Consider the following 15,474-nt stretch of genomic DNA (forward strand, 5'->3'; position numbering starts at 1 on the left):
CAGCATTGTAATCTACCGGAGTTCTTGCTTTACGATCAAAAGTTGCCATTTCTTAGTGCTAGAATAGATTATATCCACGGATACTTGTACAAAACCCCAGGAGAACTTTTAGTCGCACGCGAGTGCAGATGCCAACAACCAAAACCATCGTATGTACATTACTCGTGGTCCTCGAGCGTGAGCTCGTCGATCTCGTCGAGGAGCTCGTCGATGCCGATCTCGGGCAGCGAGCCGGCGTCGTCGTCGGACTCGGCGTCCGAGGCCTCGGCCACGTGGTCGTCGACGTCCATGCCGGCGTCGCCGTCCATGTCGTCGGGCCGCGGCGCGCGGGCCTGCGAGTTGGCCTGCTTGTAGAGGTTGATGTTGCTGCGCAGCTCGGGGTCCTCCTCGAGCTCCTGCAGGAAGAGCTCGTAGTCGCGCTCGACGCGCTCGTTCTCGAGCTGGCGCTGCTTGGAGAGCGAGTTGCCCGAGTCGTCCATGTCGTTGTACTCCTTGGCCATGCGCTTGAGGCGCCAGTTGCGGTTCTTGTTCTTCTTCTTGCGCGGGTACGACTTCTTGACGAGGTAGACCTCGGGGATGTTCCCCTGGTCGAGCGTGTCCCAGAGGTCGTGGTTGAAGTTCGAGTTGGCGAGGAAGTAGCCGAGGACGGTGTCGCCGGGGTGGAGGATGGCGCCGAGGTGCGAGCGCACGTAGTACTCGGTGTCGTTGCGGCCCATGTCGGCCGTGCGCGCGACCGTGACGTCGGCCAGCAGGTGCTTGCCCTTCTCGACGCCGACGAGGTCGACGTCGAGCACCATGAACTCGGTCAGCGCCGTCGCCGTCGACAGCACCGGGAACGGCGACCGCCAGTACACCGGCGGCTGCAGGTCGGCGCTCTCGAGCGTCTGCGGGTCGAGCATGTGCAGCGTGTTGCCCACGCGCGTGCACAGCGTCAGCTGCGAGATGTTGCCGAGCGACCGCGCGACCTTGAGCGGCAGCACGATCAGGTCGTCCTTGCAGATCGGGATGATCTCGACCGAGAACGTGAACTTGTAGCTCCGCAGACTCGTGTGCGTGTCCATCGAGATCAGCTCCTTCGAGTCCTTGGTCTTCACCGGCACCACCGCCGACAGGAAGTCGATCATCTTCATGGCGTGGCTGCGCTGCGAGTAGAAGAAGTCGAGCCCGTCCTTGCTCTCCTGGATCGAGATCGTCTCGCGGTGGGCGTTGTGCTTCAGGATCAGCTGCTCGAGGTAGAAGAACGTGCGCTTGTGGGGGACCTTCTGGCGGATCTGCACCGTCGCCCGCCACGTATTCGCCGTGAACGACTTGGCGCAGTCGGGGCACTGCGTGGCCACGACCACGTACTCGACCTCGAACGACTGCTGGATGATCGTGTTGTTGAACGCCTCGCCCTGGACCGTGAGCTTGACCTTGATCCGCCGGGAGTGCGGCTCCGTCCAGATGAAGTGCGCGTCCACCAGCCGGACCTTGTTCAGGCCCTTGAGCCGCTTCAGGCACAGCGCCAGCAGCTCGCGGCTCTCGAGCGCCGCCGTCACCCACTGGTTCGGCGGCCGCAGGAACCGCTCGCAGTTGCGGCAGAAGTTGAGCGAGCTCTCGCGGGGAATGCCCTCGGTGATGTCGACCGAGAGCCGGATGCAGTCCATGCACATGGACAGGCCGGTCGTGCCGTCGATGGGCACGCCGCAGTTGCAGCACAGGACTGTGGCCAGGTTCTGCTGCGGTGCGGGCGCCAGCGCCACGCTGCCCTCCATCAGGTGCGCGGCATTGGCCTGGGCGTCGCTGACGCCGAAGGCGGATTTGTAGGCCATCGAGAAGGACGGGTGGAAGTTCAGCGCTGAAGGCGAGAGGTGTGTGCTACTCGAGCCGTGCTTTGCCGCTGTAGAGACCGGGCAGATCTTGCTGCGAGTGTGGACCTGGCTGAGGGCAGATCCGATCGGTCGTGGGTTTTTTTTACAAATTTTTTCTCTTACTAAGGCGTTGGGACTTTTGTGCCGCGCGAAGTGGCGGATGTGGTGTATGTGTAAGGTGTTCAGTGCCGGGAACGGCCGGGCAACCCCTGAGCCGCGGACCGTGCGGCGCGCTAGAGCCGCACAGCGTGCGGCGCGGAGCAGGGCAGTGTCGCCACGTCGTGTAGCCGCGAGCAGCGGATGTGGTGTATTTGTAAAGTATACAATGGGCGGGATGGCCGGGCAACCCCGAGCCGCGGGCTGTGCGGCGTGAGCCGCACAGAGTGCGGCGCCGCGCGCGAGAAGGTCGCCGCAGGCCCGTCATATAGCCGCATGTAGCCGCATGTAGCCGCAGAAGACGCCCTCCGGTGGCCGCTCCGTGCGGCGCGTCTGCCCGCAGCAGCGCTCTATGCCCGCCGGGCCAGCCGCCCGCAAGACGCCTCCAGCACGCCGGCGCAGGCCATATAGCCGCACGGCCGCGCGGCCGCCGCGCCCGCTATGTACATGCTCCAAAATCGGTCGTATCCAAAAGTCAGATGACGTAGCCGCCGTACGGCTGCATCTGGAACGACATGGCCGCCAGGTCTTGGCTCGCCGGAAAGACCTTGAGCGGGATGCGGCACTCGAACTTCTCGGACGAGAGCACCTCGGTGGCTGCAAAGAGCCGCGTGCGGTCGTCCCGGTGGACGCAGTCGAGCAGGTCCGGCTTCGGCGGCGCCGACAGCTGGGAGGCGGTCGACGAGAGCGACAGCCGCGAGAGCGCGCGCGAGTGGCGGCGGTCAAAGTCTAGCGACTGCGCGGTCGGCGTATTCGGCGGCGAGTCGTCGGCGCGCGTGTCCAGCGCCATGGACTCGCGCTTGGGCGCGTGCTCGGCCGGGGTCGTGACGAACTCGAGCCGCAGGGACCAGCTGGACGAGATGTACGACGTGCTGAACTGCGGCGTCGCCGTCGTCGGGATGCAGAACGAGAACGAGGCCCGGCGGCCGACCAGCGCCGTGAACGACGACTGGCTGTAGATCTTGCGGGTGGCGCGCTCGTTGAACGAGGCTGGCCGGAGGGCCACGTGCGCGTCGATGACCTCGGTCGTCTCGAGGCTGGCCGTGACGTGGTAGCACGGCAGGACGGACGCGTCAAAGTCGAGGATGAAGACGACGGCGTCGCCGAGCTTGTAGGCCGGGCGCGAGAGCACCAGCGACGCAATCTTGCGGCTGTTGCGCGCGATCTCAAACACGCTGTTGAGTGTGTTGCCGTACGCCGACAGGCTGTTGCGCTGCACGGCCAGATCGACCGACTGCCGGAACGAGTACTTGCGGATCTGGTGGCTCGGCACGGACTGGAACCCCGGCGACGGGATCGGCGACGGCGGCCGCATGTCCTCGTGTGTGGCGCTCGGCTTGAACTCGAGCAGCGTCTGGGTGTAGGCCATGAAGTCGCGCAGCGACTCCTCGCGCTCTTTGTCGGTCTGGGTGTTTGTCGACTTGAGCACGTTGAGCGAGGCCGAGCTGTTCTTGCGGCTGCTGACGTCGAGCGGCGCGTCGTCGAGCGGCGTGATGATGGCCTTGTCCTTGAGGAAGACGATCGGCGACGTCAGCGAGTGGATGGCCTGGTTGCCGCCCTCGTCGATGTTCTGGAACACCCGGAACGGCGCCTTGGTGACCTTGAGCGGCTGCACGACCTTGCCGTCGCGCTGTGTGCCGATCACCAGGTCGTAGTTGATCTTGAGCGCCTTGCCGCGGTACGACGGCGGCAGCGTCTTGGGCAGCGGGAACTTGTACAGAAACGACTTGGCCTCGCCGGGGTTGAGCAGCAGGTTGACAAACATGAGCGACTGCGGCGTCGACAGGATGGCGATGCCATCCGCGCTGACGTGCGACTTCATCTCGGCGATCGACGACGTCTCGGAGCCGCCGAGGAAGCTGCTGAGGCCCGACAGCGACATGCCCCACAGCGACTCAGACTCGATCTTGCCGGCACCGAGGCCGACGACGCCGCCGCCCATGTTGCCGCCCATGATGCTGCGCGTGCGCGCCTCGTTGAACGCCGCGCTCTTGACGAGCGTCTCATCGAGCGCGAACGTGCCCGTGATCTGCGCGTAGCCCATGATGATGGTCTCGCCCTGCCACGTCTTGGGCACCTTGTACGACGCGCGCCGCGCGAGCGACGGGGCCGCCGGCGACGCCACGCTGCCGCCAGACTTGTCCGAGAACGCCGAGTGCATTGACACGCTCGACCGCTGCGCCTGCATGTCGGCGCCGCCCGACGCCAGGTCGGCCGACACGCGCCGCGCCTTGTTGGCCAGCGCCGACAGCGACAGCGTCGACGAGATCGGGCTGATGCTCGGGCTCGGCGTGGCCGCGCCGGAGCCTGGCGCGGACGGCAGGCCGTCGCCGCTGTGGTTCGTGTACGACGGCTTGAGGAGCGAGTCGCTGGCGACGGCGTGGCCGTTCTGCGATACGATCCGCATGCTCTGCTCGACCGGCGGCCGCGCCTCGCTCGCGAACTGGCTGATCTTGCGCGCACGCCCGGACCCGGTGCTCTTGCGTGCGAGTTCGGGCGGCGCGGCCGTGTTGCGGAACGTGATTGTGCATTCCAGCTGCTCGCCCGCGAAGTAGACCGGATCGGAGAACGCGACCTCCACGCGGAGGTGCGATTGCGCGGCGGACGCCATCTGCGGTCAGGCGGGCAGGCCGGCGGCTTACCTGGTGACGCCGGCTGCGGCAGATGCAGTGCCGGCCGGCTCGATAGGGGGGTGCAGCCGGTGCGACTGTCGATGGGGATGGTGCCGTGGCGCGGTGGGCTGCTGTCACTGGCGGGACGCGTTACCCGGCGCCGCCGCACGGGGCGCGGCGCTGGTTACCCGGCGCTCCCGCTGCAGTGTTACCCGGCTAGTCAGCCGCGCGCCGTGCGGCGCCGTGCCCGCAGGCGTCCATTACTGCGCTACTCGCTCACTCGCCGTCCGCCGCCGGCGTCGGGTTCGGCGGGCTCGCCGTCCGCGACCGGCTCCCCGGCACGCTCTCCCCGGCCAGGTCCTCCGCGCGCCACTGCGGCTCGCGCGCCCGCAGGCACGCCCGGCTGCAGAAGTAGTGCTCCAGCACGACCGGCATGTGCGCCACGGCGGCCTTGCGGTACCGCACGATGCTGCTCGCTCGCGCCGACGCCGCCGCCGGCAGGATCGGCCGCGCGCACCCCGAGCACACGTCCAGCGGCGTGTGCCGCGGCCGGTAGTGCTCCGGCAGGTACCGGAACGGCGCCGGGTCGGCGTCCAGCTCGGCCAGCGTCAGGCCCGCCAGCAGCTGCGCCAGCGACAGCTCGCGCAGCGTCGGGAAGTGCCGCGCCGGCGCCGCGCCGCCCGCTGCCGGCAGCCCGACGTAGTCCGTCAGCAGCACCTCGCAGAACTCGGGGTTCAGGTTGTAGTCCACCAGCAGCGTGTCCAGCCGCCGCAGGTCCGCCACCTGCGCCGGCAGCGACCGCAGCCGGTTGCCGCGCAGGTCCAGGTGCTCGAGCGCGGCCAGCTGCGCGATCTGCGGCGGCAGCCGCTCCAGCCCGCAGCTCACCCGCAGGCTCGTGATATGCCCGTAGAACTCAATGAACGCGCCCGGCAGCTGCCACAGCGTGCGCGCCGCGTCCCCGGCCTCGCCTCGGACAATGGCCACCTTGGCCACGCCGCTGGCGGCGCGCTCCGCCAGCTCCTGCTGCCCGGCCGCCGTGTCCTGCCGGCCCAGGAGCGATATCGGGACAAAGTCGCAGTCCTTCGAGTAGCGGCGGCTGCGGCGGCTGCTGCTCGGCCGCCGCACCCGCGGCGCGCCGGCGTGCGCCCCGGCGCCCGCCCGCACGCCGGCCTCGGCCTCTGGCGGCGATCCGGCGACGTCAACGGCCTCGATGGCCTCGGCGGCCTCGGCGTCCGCGCTCCTGTCGCCGCCGCTCGTCTCCGCGTGTCGGCCCGGGTCCATCGTGCCGGGCCCGTCTGTCTGCCCGCGAGTGCTGCCTGCTACTCGGGACGTGCGCTCGTTCGTGTGGCCCGTGTGGCCATCTGCGGGCGTCAGACCGTTTGGCCATCAGGCACCGGCTGATCTGGGTCCGTTACCCGGCCCGTGCGGCGCGCGCCGCGCGCGTCTATCAAACATCGCTCCCCCCCAACACGCCCGCAATGGACATCAGAAACTTCTTCGGCAACGGCGCGCCGCCGGCGGCGAAGCCCCAGAAGGCGGCGGTACGTGCGGATGGATCGGCTCTGACGCAGGCCGCGGAGCCCGCGAAAGCGCCGAAGGATTCCAAGGCGAAGGAGCCCAGAACGAAGGCCAAGAAGGAGCCCGCAGAGCCCGCAGAGGCTGCGCCCGCGGCAGCGGCCAAGCCGGCCGCCGCCGACGGCAAGCGCAAGGGCTCGCGCAAGCGGATCGTGATCGGTACGTGGCTGTGCGACCCTGCTGACCCAGACTCGGACAGCGACGACGACAAGCCCGCGCCAGCAGAGGTAAAAAAGCCGCGGACGGCCAGCCAGCGGCGGCGGGCCCCAGCAGATGTTGACGAGCCCGTGCAGGCCAAGACGCCAGAGCGCAAGAGCAAGCGCGCGCGCGCGAGCGACGAGATCAAGGTCGAGAAGCCCGAAAACGTGGCGCCCGAGTCGCGGTCGGCGACGGCGTCGCCGGCCGGCAAGGCGCGGCGCGGCCGCAAGAAAGACGACGAGGCCGAGGCCAAGCCGGCGAAGACGGCCAAGGCCGCCAAGGCCGCCGCCGCGGAGGTCAAGGCCGAGCCCGACGCGGAGACAGAGCCGGACAAGAAAAAGTACGCCAGACGCGGACGCGCTGACGTAGATTCAATTACCACGCCTACAAGGCGCGGCAGGACGCCGGCCCCGCCCGCGGGCAGATCGAGCTGCCGTCCGGCGCCGAAAACTGCCTGGCCGGGCTCACGTTTGTCTTCACGGGCATCCAGAAGACGCTCGCCCGCGAGGACGGCCAGGAGCTGGTCAAGAAGCACGGCGGCCGCGTGACCACGGCGCCGTCGCGCAACACGTCGTACATCGTCCTGGGCGAGGACGCGGGCGCCAAGAAGCTCGAGGTCATCAAGAAGCTCAACATCCCGTGCATCGACGAGGACGGGCTGTTTGACTTGATCCGGCAGACGCCGGCCAACGGCGGCGACAGCGCGGCCGCCAAGGCGCACGCGGTCAAGCAGGCCGCCGAGGAGAAGAAGATCAAGGAGATAGCCAAGACGATGGCGGCCAACGAAGAGGCCGCGCCGAGCGCCGAGGGCACGCTGTGGACGACCAAGTACGCGCCGCAGACGCTCAAGGACATCTGCGGCAACAAGGGCCAGGTGGCCAAGCTGCAGTCGTGGCTCGAGGGCTGGAACGACAACCTGAAGAGCGACTTCAAGCGGACGGGGCCCGACGGCATGGGCGTGTTCCGCGCGGTGATCATCACGGGCCCGCCCGGCATCGGCAAGACGACGTCGGCGCATCTCGTGGCCAAGCTGGCCGGCTTCGACGTGATCGAGACCAACGCGTCCGACGCGCGCAGCAAGAACATCATCGCCGAGACGTTCGCGGACGTGCTCGACAACACGTCGCTGCTCGGCTACTTCGCCGCCGACAACAAGACGGCCGTCGCCAGCAAGAAGAACATCGTGCTCGTCATGGACGAGGTCGACGGCATGTCCGCCGGCGACCGCGGCGGCGTCGGCCAGATGGTGGCGCTCTGCAAGACGACCCACGTAGGTGTGCGCGCGGCGCCGCTGACGCCAGATCCCGATCGTGCTCATCTGCAACGACTACAGCCTGCCCAAGATGCGGCCGTTCGACCGCGCCGCGTTCCACATGCCGTTCCGCCGGCCGGAGGCGTCGATGGTCCGGTCGCGGATCCTGTCGATCGCGTACAAGGAGGGCCTCAAGATCCCGACCCAGGTCATTGACCAGCTCGTCCAGAGCGCGCACTCGGACATCCGGCAGATCATCAACCTGCTGTCGACGTACCGGCTGTCGTCGACGGAGATGACCTTCGAGGACGGCAAGGCCATGTAAGTGCGGCGCAGGCCCGGCTGACGCCAGCTCCAAAGCGTGGCAGAAGCACGTCGTGATGAAGCCGTTCGACATCGTTGGCACGCTCCTGGGCGGCTCGCTGTTCGCGCCCGACAGCCGGGCGACCATGAACGACAAGATCGAGCTCTACTTCAACGACCACGACTTCTCGCCGCTCATGATCCAGGAGAACTACACCAAGACGGGCCCGCAGCTGGCGCGCAACTACAGCGGCCGCGAGCAGGCGCTGAAGCACCTCGAGCTGCTCGACCGCGCGGCGTCGTCGATCTCGGACGGCGACCTGGTCGACCGCATGATCCACGGCTCGCAGCAGCAGTGGAGCCTGATGCCGCTCCACGGCGTGCTGTCGACCGTGCGCCCGGCCGCGTTCGTCTCGGGCGCCGGGCGCGAGCGCTACTCGTTCACGACCTGGCTCGGCCAGAACTCGAAGCAGGGCAAGCTCATGCGGCTGCTGCAGGAGCTGCAGGCGCACGCGCGGCTGCGCATCTCCGGCAACCGCTACGAGGTCCGGCTGAGCTACCTCTCGACCCTGTTCGACAAGCTGTACACGCCGATCGCGCGGCACGGCGTCGACAGCCTCGACGACGTCATCGAGCTCATGGACTCGTACTACCTCACCAAGGAGGACTTCGACGCCATGCTCGAGCTCGGCGTCGGGCCCGCGTCCGGCGAGGAGCTCTGGAAACGCATCCCGACCCAGACCAAGACCGCGTTCACGCGCAAGTACAACGCCATGGCGCACCCGGTGCCGTACATGAAGTCGGTCGGCGCCGCCGAGCCCAAGAAGATCGCCCGGGAGGTGCCCGACCTCGAGGAGGCCCTCGACGACGTCATCGGCGACGACAACGACGCGCCCGCCGACGACAAGGACGACAAGGACGACGACGACCTCGACATGGCCAAGGACAAGTACATCAAGGCCGGCAAGCCCAAGGCCAAGAAGAGCGCCAAGGCGGCGGCCAAGCCCAAGGCCAAGGCCGCGCCGAAGAAGAAAAAGTGATTGGATACACGAATCGACTACAATGCAAAGTCCGGCTGCGCCCACGCGGGCATCCGCGTCTCGTACTCAAACAGGCCCTCGTGCGACCCGTACCGCAGCGCGTGCAGCCACAGCTCGAGGTCCGCGGGCGCCGGGTCCGAGTACAGCTCGGTGGCGCACTCGGCGCACCGCTCGCCCGTCAGCTTCTCGCCCTTGCGCTGCTGGTAGTCCTTGACGATCTCGTCGAACGCGACCGACCGCGCGTGCTCGTGCTTGCCCATCAGCGCGAGCTTCTCCTTGATGCTCTCGTCGTCGCCGGCGCCGTCCTTGCCGAGCGCGGGGCCGAACACCCCGCGGTTGGCGTAGATCGGGTCGTTGAGGATCGGGTGCCCGAGGTGCTGCAGGTGCACGCGGATCTGGTGCGTGCGGCCCGTGAGCGGCCGGCACCGCACCACGCTCGACCGGCCGTCGAACGACAGCCGGTTGAAGACGGTTGTGGCCGGCTTGCCCTCGGGTTTGACCCGGTTGAGCCCGATCTTGGGGTCCACGGTCAGGATCGGCAGGTCGCACGTCACCTCGCCGTCGGGGAACTCGCCCAGCACGCGCGCCACGTAGTCCTTGAACACGGTGCGCTCGCGCAGCCGCTCCGCCATGGCCTGCGCGGCCTTGGCCTGCTTGGCCAGGAACATGATTCCGGACGTGAGCCGGTCCAGGCGGTGGCAGGCTGCCGTCAGCGCCGTCGGCGCGCCACTTACGGTGCACCACGAGGCCGTGCTCGTGTTTGAGGATCTCCGTGATCGTGTTGAACCGGTACCGGCCGGTCGGATGCACCGGGATCCCCGACGGCTTGTCGATCACGATCATGTCCTCGTCCTCGTGCACGATCTCGATCGGCTTCACCGACACCGGCGGCTCGTGCCGGTGGATCCGGTGGCTGATCGAGTCGCCGTTGCGGATCACCGTCGAGATGTCGGCGATCTTGCGGTTGACCGTCACCAGGCCGGACGAGATCGCGTACTCGTAGTACGACCGCTCGCGGTCGCGGAACTCGGACGTGAAGATGTCGATCAGCGTGCGGTCGCGCCAGCGGCCCTTGCAGAACGTCAGGTACGTGAAGTAGTACGGCGGGACCCGGCGGAGCCCGGTCGCCGGCTCCTTGACGTACTTGGCGCCCTGCGCGATCTCGTCGTGGATCGTGACCTCGTTCTCGGCCGGCTCGGCCTGGCAGAGCACCTCCTGCGGCGTCGAGTCGCGCGACTCCAGGATCTGCCGACGCAGCCGGAACCCGCCGTCGTCGTACTGCCGGCGCGAGGGCGAGTACGGCGCCTTCATGTCCTTGAGCCGCACGCCGGGGTCGTGGCTGTCGGCCGCCTTGCGCTTGTTGTCGGGCGAGCTGTCTGCGGCCGGCGCTGCCGCGCCGGGGACGCTCTCAGGGGACACGGCCGGCGCCTCCGCGGCCGCGGCCGGGACCTCTAGCCGGTCTGCCGCCGGCGTTGCCGTCGCTGCGTTCGTCTCGGCCATCGTAAAACACCGTCTGGGGCCGGCAATTCGCGCGGTGTGCGCTCCGCAGCCTCTAGAGAAGCTCGCCCGCGTCGCTCGTAACCGGATCCTGGCCAGTCCAGCCACGGTTGGGTCGTTGTTGAGGTCTTGCGGCCGAGATCGGTCGTGTTCGGCTGTTGGCGATGCGGTGAAAATTTTGGCCCAACACCGAGTTTAAGGTCGACGCACACGCCGCCAGCTTTTGTTTGCTCACGACGGCCACTTCGGTCCATCACATCCAGCACACGGCTCGTACGCACTCTGTCGACGGTCGCCAGTCCGCCGGGGAATCTACGGCACCATGAACGGCGATTTGGGCCGGCAGGAGGGGCTGCAAGTGACGATCCGGAAGATATCGCGGGACAGCGTTGATTTCGTCCTGGCGCATGTGGACCTTGCGTGAGTACTGGGCGCACGACTGGCAGACAGGATGGGCCGCGGACGGGCGCGCAGACGCGGCCGGTGGGGGGACGATTCGGGACGCGGCGCGACCGCGATGCGGTCGGCGACGGATGGACGCTGCGGCCGCGCACCGCGTGTGGAATTGGCAGGACGCCCGTGGCCACAGCGTGCAGTCATCGGGGCCGCAGGCGCATAGCTGGGCGAATTGGCAGCGGCGGCTATATGCGGCTATATGCTGGTGAGCATCGGCGGCGACTCTGTCGAGGGCGCGGCCTGCGGGCGGCAGCGATCTGTGTCCACAGAACGGCTGTCGGCGGGGCGTGGCCTCTACAGAGCGACGGCCGGAGGTCGGGCGGCTACATGCGGCTATATGGCGGTCGCTGGTGGTTCTGTCCAGAGCGCGTTCTGCGGCGGCAGCGCCTGTGCCTCCGGCAGACGGCCGCAGGGCCTATGCCAAAGCAGCGGCCGGCGGAAGCTGGTGCGGCTATATGCGGCTATATGCGGCTATATGCGCTATATGCCATCGGCGGCTACATGCCGTGTCCCCCGGCGGCTACATGCCACCCCCGGCGGCTACTTGCCATGTCCCCAGCGGCCACGCGTCGTGTTCCCCGGCGGCTATACCACGTCCCCCGGCGGCTATGCGGCTATGCGGCTATATGCCCGGCGGCCACATCCCTGCCAGCCGCGCAGGCACACACTAACGGCAGGCTCGCGAACTCGCTCCGACGAGTGATGATCTCGGAGATCCCAACGATCGGTACGTGTCCGCCCTGCGCCGCTGACCGCAGCCATCGACCTTGTCGAGATCGAAATCAACACGTCCGTGCTCGCAGACGAGTTCATCGCGCACCGTCTCGGACTGATCCCCCTGGACTCGACCAACGTCGACAATCTCATGTACACGCGGGACTGCGACTGCGACCAGTACTGCGACAAGTGCTCGGTCGAGCTGACGCTGGAGGCGCGGTGCACGAGCAACGCGACGATGGACGTCTACACACGGGACCTGATCGTGCAGCACGGCGCGCAGGTCGGCGTGCCGCTGCTGCACGACGCGGACGGCAAGGGCGTGCTCATCTGCAAGCTGCGCAAGCACCAGGAGCTCAAGCTCAAGTGCATCGCCAAGAAGGGCATCGGCAAAGAGCACGCCAAGTGGGGACCGTGCGCGGCGATCGCGTTCGAGTACGACCCGTGGAACAAGCTGCGCCACACAGACTACTGGTTCGAGGTCTCGGCCGAGCAGGAGTGGCCCAAGAGCAAGAACGCCGACTGGGAGGAGCCGCCGAAGGAGAACGAGCCGTTTGACTACAACGCGGTGCCGGAGCGGTTCTACATGAACGTCGAAGCCATCGGCTCGCTGCCGCCGAACGACGTCGTCCTGCAGGGCGTGCGCGTGCTGCAGGAGAAGCTGGCCATGATCGTGCAGTCGCTGGACGAGGAGGAGGGCACGGCCATGATGATGTAGCTTGTACAATAAATGCTTACAGCCGGTAGATCTTGAGCTGCTCGAGCACGATGAACGTGACGATCGTGTGCGGGCCGAGCCGGACGAACGCGGGCAGCCAGCCGCGGAAGGCAAAGAGGATGCCCTCGGACCGGACGGCGTCGCGCAGGATCGTGAGTGCGCTGTGCTGCTTGTCCTTGGCGTTCATGATCCGCGTCTTGACGACGTCGACTGGGGAGCAGACCGTCGTGGCCACGAGGCCAGCCAGCATGCTGCCCAGGAAGTGCGTCGCCGTGCTCTTCTCGTCCATGTGCATCGACGACACCAGGATCTTCTTGAACTCGTCGTACGAGACCACCTGGGACGCCGTCATGAGCACGCCGCGCGTGGTGTTGGGCACCCAGCCGCGGAACAGCGACCGCGGGCCCTCCTCGACGACCATCCGCCGCAGGCCGTCGAGCGCGTTCTTGTAGTTGCGGCGCTGCGCGGCCGGCAGCGACCGGTCGTTCTGCATGCGCACGTTGATGATGTCTGCCGGGTTGCCGACGATGCCGCCCGCCCTGCGGTCAGCGCGCGCGGTCGCGTACTCACCAGCCCGAGATCATCGCCATTGGGAGCAGCAGATAGACTGGCGGCTTGACGTCTGCGGTCAGCGCGCCCGCCTGCGTACGTACCTGGATGGCCGCCGGTGGCCCAGCCCTTCATCTTCTCGTACGCGCCAAAACGCGTCGTGGAGTACGTGACCTGCCGCAGGATGCTCGCGCTCAGCCCACTGTAGATCGCAAAGAAGCCTGGGGTCAGTAGGGCCGGCGCAAGACGTACCCTCGTTGCGGATGATGTGCGCAAATGTCTGGATCATCGTGCGGCCCCGGACCTCGGCCGTCTGCATCCGCACCTTGGCCAGGTCGAGCGGGTGCTGCTGTCAGCGCATTCAGGGACCAACCTACCGTCACGCACGCGGCTGCCACGCTTGCCGCGCCTGTCTGTGAGCGTTGCCGGGCGGTGTACTAACCTCCGTACCAGAACCTGGGCGTCAGCATCGTCAACAAACCGCGTCGCGGGGCGCGTCTGGCGTCCGCACGCGCGCGCCCTCGGCCGGCCGGTCGCGTGGGACCGTCCGCGGCAGCGGCGCCCGTGGCAAGCCATTGCACGGCCCTGTGGCCGACTTTTTCGCGTCCTATCGCCGTCGGCCGGCATAATCCCGAACCGACTTTGCGATCCCCCACGTCGCCCCGGCCGGCCACGCACACCAAAACACTTACGGGTGGTTCACGGCGACCTTCGGAATCGGTACACCGACCTGGGCGCTCGTCTGCTGCGCCATCGTGTCGTCGGCCGTGAAATTAGAAATCCGAAGGCTCCTACTGGTGTATCGTGTGCCTGTCGAAACGGCCTCCACTAAATTTTTTTTTTTGGGCTCGAGTCCCAACTGCCGAGGAAGGCCCAGACGGGTCTGGTCGGCAGTGCCGCCACGGCTTAACGCCGTGTGGCACGGCTACGCTGCGGCTGGCGCCGCCGGCCCAGTCGGTGCGGCCTCTGCAGATTCCGGGGTGCGGCCGGGGCGCGGCAGGCTGTGCGCGGAGGGCCGGCGGCCGGCGGCCACGGTGCCTGGCCGGTCGCTCAGACGCTCGCACTCGATCAGGCAGTAGATCCGCGGCCGTACCGGTACCGGCGGTGCGCTGGGCGGCCACGGCGCGGGCTCAGGCCGGCCCGGTCCTGTGGGATCGCGGCTGCTTTGGGTCGACGGGATGCCAGTGGCTTGCAGTAGCGCGGGATAACGCAGCGGACCCGCATGCTCGTGCAGCGGACGCGCAGTGACCTGCAGAGGACCCGTACTGTATTCCCCAGCTCAAGCGCTGCCTCAGTGCCCGCGGAGGTGCTCCGGACCACTAGCCCGGCCGCATGCGGTGTGGCGGTGTCCCGCTTGGCCGGGCGCAGGCAGCGCGATGGACTCACAGGGCGTGTCCCGGGACCTGGCGGACCCAGTTCGCGGACCCGCGGACCCGCGGACTCGCAAACTCTACGTCGGCGACTGCCAAACGGCGACAAAAAAATTGACCAACCCGTCGACAACCGCCGGATCCGCCCACGTCCATCCACAATCGCACCATGCTGCGAAGTTTTGCGCTCGGCGCCCACCGCAGCGTTGCACGCAGCCTGGCCGGCCGCGTGCCGGCCGGCACTCGGACGTTGCTGGTCGGCCGCGTGCCCGGCGCCCGGCCGCTGCTGGCCGGCCCGGCGCCGGCCGTGCGCCCGCCGTGCGCGGCCCGCACGCCGGCAGCCGGCGCCGTCTGGGCCCGGCTGTTCCAGACCAGCGCCCGCCGTGTCCAGAAGCCGCAGATGTCGCGCGAGGAGCTCATGAAGTCGCTCGGCCTGACCGAGGCCGAGTTCGAGAAGCTGCGGGCTGCCAAAAACAAGACCCGGGACCAATCGGTGCTGCTCTACACGCTGTCGGTGATCATCGCCACGCTCGCGCTGTCGTACGCGGCCGTGCCGCTGTACCGGGTGCTCTGCCAGCGCACCGGCTGGGGCGGCACGCCCATCACGGACTCGTCGCGGTTCACGCCCGACAAGCTCGTGCCAGTCAAGACCGACCGGCGGATCCGCATCAAGTTCTCGGGCGACGTGTCGAGCACGCTGCCGTGGACGTTCACGCCGCAGCAGCGCGAGGTCTACGTGGTGCCCGGCGAGACCGCGCTGGCGTTCTTCAAGGCCAAGAACTACTCGGACCGCGACGTGATCGGCGTCGCGACGTACAAGTAAGTCGGCGGCCGCGCAAGCTGACAGCAGCGTGACGCCCGCGCAGGTCGCGCCGTACTTCTCCAAGATCCAGTGCTTCTGCTTCGAGCAGCAGCAGCTGCGGGCCCGCGAGGAGGTCGACATGCCGATCTTCTTCTTCATCGACCCGGACTTTGACGACGATCCGCTGATGAGGGTACGTTCCCGCCCGAGCGCGCTGACCGCAGAACGTCAACGAGGTCGTGCTCAACTACACGTTCTTCAAGGCGCGGTACAACGAGCACGGCATCCTGCAGCCGGTGCAGGCCAAGGACGAGTTCGTGATGGCGGACTCGTCGTTCCCGTCCAAGTGAGGGGTGTACATAGCGCGGCTCGCCGCGAA

General features: G+C 67.7%; 8 protein-coding genes across 8 annotated transcripts; 3 read left to right on the forward strand and 5 right to left on the reverse strand.

Annotated features, from left to right (window-relative positions):
* Positions 1-20: 20 nt before the first annotated feature.
* V1510DRAFT_412807 (NMD3 family-domain-containing protein) lies at positions 21-1,940 on the reverse strand. The gene has a single exon (XM_066933133.1). It carries the CDS (start codon positions 1,809-1,811, stop codon positions 159-161), a length of 1,653 nt encoding a protein of 550 aa, XP_066790585.1. The 5' UTR covers positions 1,812-1,940; the 3' UTR covers positions 21-158.
* Positions 1,941-2,358: 418 nt separating this feature from the next.
* On the reverse strand, positions 2,359-4,795 carry V1510DRAFT_447490 (Rgp1-domain-containing protein). Its single transcript, XM_066935752.1, has 2 exons — positions 4,649-4,795; positions 2,359-4,617 (listed from the first exon to the last, which is right to left on the reverse strand). Exon 2 carries the CDS (start codon positions 4,615-4,617, stop codon positions 2,482-2,484), a length of 2,136 nt encoding a protein of 711 aa, XP_066790586.1. The 5' UTR covers positions 4,649-4,795; the 3' UTR covers positions 2,359-2,481.
* On the reverse strand, positions 4,796-5,982 carry V1510DRAFT_412811 (uncharacterized protein). The gene has a single exon (XM_066933134.1). It carries the CDS (start codon positions 5,897-5,899, stop codon positions 4,895-4,897), a length of 1,005 nt encoding a protein of 334 aa, XP_066790587.1. The 5' UTR covers positions 5,900-5,982; the 3' UTR covers positions 4,796-4,894.
* Positions 5,983-6,755: 773 nt separating this feature from the next.
* On the forward strand, positions 6,756-8,986 carry V1510DRAFT_361859 (replication factor RFC1 C terminal domain-containing protein; the record flags this gene model as incomplete). Its single annotated transcript, XM_066931079.1, has 3 exons — positions 6,756-7,661; positions 7,693-7,964; positions 7,996-8,986. Coding segments are annotated over 3 exons (2,169 nt in total), but the record flags the coding sequence as incomplete, so codon positions are not given.
* Positions 8,987-9,003: 17 nt separating this feature from the next.
* Positions 9,004-10,297, reverse strand: V1510DRAFT_425250 (pseudouridine synthase; the record flags this gene model as incomplete). The annotated part of the gene is made up of 2 exons (XM_066935127.1): positions 9,004-9,689; positions 9,721-10,297. The coding sequence occupies 2 exons, from the start codon at positions 10,295-10,297 to the stop codon at positions 9,004-9,006; spliced, it is 1,263 nt and encodes a 420-aa protein (XP_066790589.1).
* Positions 10,298-10,606: 309 nt separating this feature from the next.
* Positions 10,607-12,402, forward strand: V1510DRAFT_412819 (DNA-directed RNA polymerase). The gene is made up of 3 exons (XM_066933135.1): positions 10,607-10,903; positions 11,617-11,666; positions 11,698-12,402. The coding sequence occupies exons 1-3, from the start codon at positions 10,806-10,808 to the stop codon at positions 12,372-12,374; spliced, it is 825 nt and encodes a 274-aa protein (XP_066790590.1). The 5' UTR covers positions 10,607-10,805; the 3' UTR covers positions 12,375-12,402.
* Positions 12,318-13,728, reverse strand: V1510DRAFT_412822 (mitochondrial carrier domain-containing protein). The gene is made up of 7 exons (XM_066933136.1): positions 13,616-13,728; positions 13,366-13,379; positions 13,301-13,332; positions 13,176-13,269; positions 13,028-13,144; positions 12,945-12,996; positions 12,318-12,913 (listed from the first exon to the last, which is right to left on the reverse strand). Exons 1-7 carry the CDS (start codon positions 13,675-13,677, stop codon positions 12,391-12,393), a joined length of 894 nt encoding a protein of 297 aa, XP_066790591.1. The 5' UTR covers positions 13,678-13,728; the 3' UTR covers positions 12,318-12,390.
* Positions 13,729-14,711: 983 nt separating this feature from the next.
* V1510DRAFT_361397 (cytochrome c oxidase assembly protein CtaG/Cox11-domain-containing protein) lies at positions 14,712-15,445 on the forward strand (the record flags this gene model as incomplete). The annotated part of the gene is made up of 3 exons (XM_066931063.1): positions 14,712-15,112; positions 15,144-15,288; positions 15,320-15,445. 3 exons carry the CDS (start codon positions 14,712-14,714, stop codon positions 15,443-15,445), a joined length of 672 nt encoding a protein of 223 aa, XP_066790592.1.
* Between the last annotated feature and the right edge of the window lie 29 nt (positions 15,446-15,474).

The sequence above is a fragment of the Dipodascopsis tothii genome (genome assembly GCF_038497935.1).
Source record: "Dipodascopsis tothii strain CBS 759.85 unplaced genomic scaffold V1510scaffold_6, whole genome shotgun sequence".
In the NCBI taxonomy this organism is placed as follows: domain Eukaryota; kingdom Fungi; phylum Ascomycota; class Lipomycetes; order Lipomycetales; family Lipomycetaceae; genus Neoaidaea; species Neoaidaea tothii.

Bases quoted from the DNA above. Each gene is read 5' to 3' on its own strand.
- V1510DRAFT_412807 (XM_066933133.1), bottom strand. From the start codon at position 1,811: ATGGCCTACAAATCCGCCTTCGGCGTCAGCGACGCCCAGGCCAATGCC.
- V1510DRAFT_412819 (XM_066933135.1), top strand. From the start codon at position 10,806: ATGAACGGCGATTTGGGCCGGCAGGAGGGGCTGCAAGTGACGATCCGG. The intron at 10,904-11,616 runs GTGAGTACTGGG...CACTAACGGCAG, and splicing joins CTGGCGCATGTGGACCTTGC to GCTCGCGAACTCGCTCCGAC. The intron at 11,667-11,697 runs GTACGTGTCCGC...CGCTGACCGCAG, and splicing joins CTCGGAGATCCCAACGATCG to CCATCGACCTTGTCGAGATC.
- V1510DRAFT_412822 (XM_066933136.1), bottom strand. From the start codon at position 13,677: ATGGCGCAGCAGACGAGCGCCCAGGTCGGTGTACCGATTCCGAAGGTC. The intron at 12,997-13,027 runs GTACGTACGCAG...CGCTGACCGCAG, and splicing joins GGCCACCGGCGGCCATCCAG to ACGTCAAGCCGCCAGTCTAT. The intron at 12,914-12,944 runs GTGAGTACGCGA...CGCTGACCGCAG, and splicing joins ATGGCGATGATCTCGGGCTG to GGCGGGCGGCATCGTCGGCA.
- V1510DRAFT_447490 (XM_066935752.1), bottom strand. From the start codon at position 4,617: ATGGCGTCCGCCGCGCAATCGCACCTCCGCGTGGAGGTCGCGTTCTCC.
- V1510DRAFT_412811 (XM_066933134.1), bottom strand. From the start codon at position 5,899: ATGGACCCGGGCCGACACGCGGAGACGAGCGGCGGCGACAGGAGCGCG.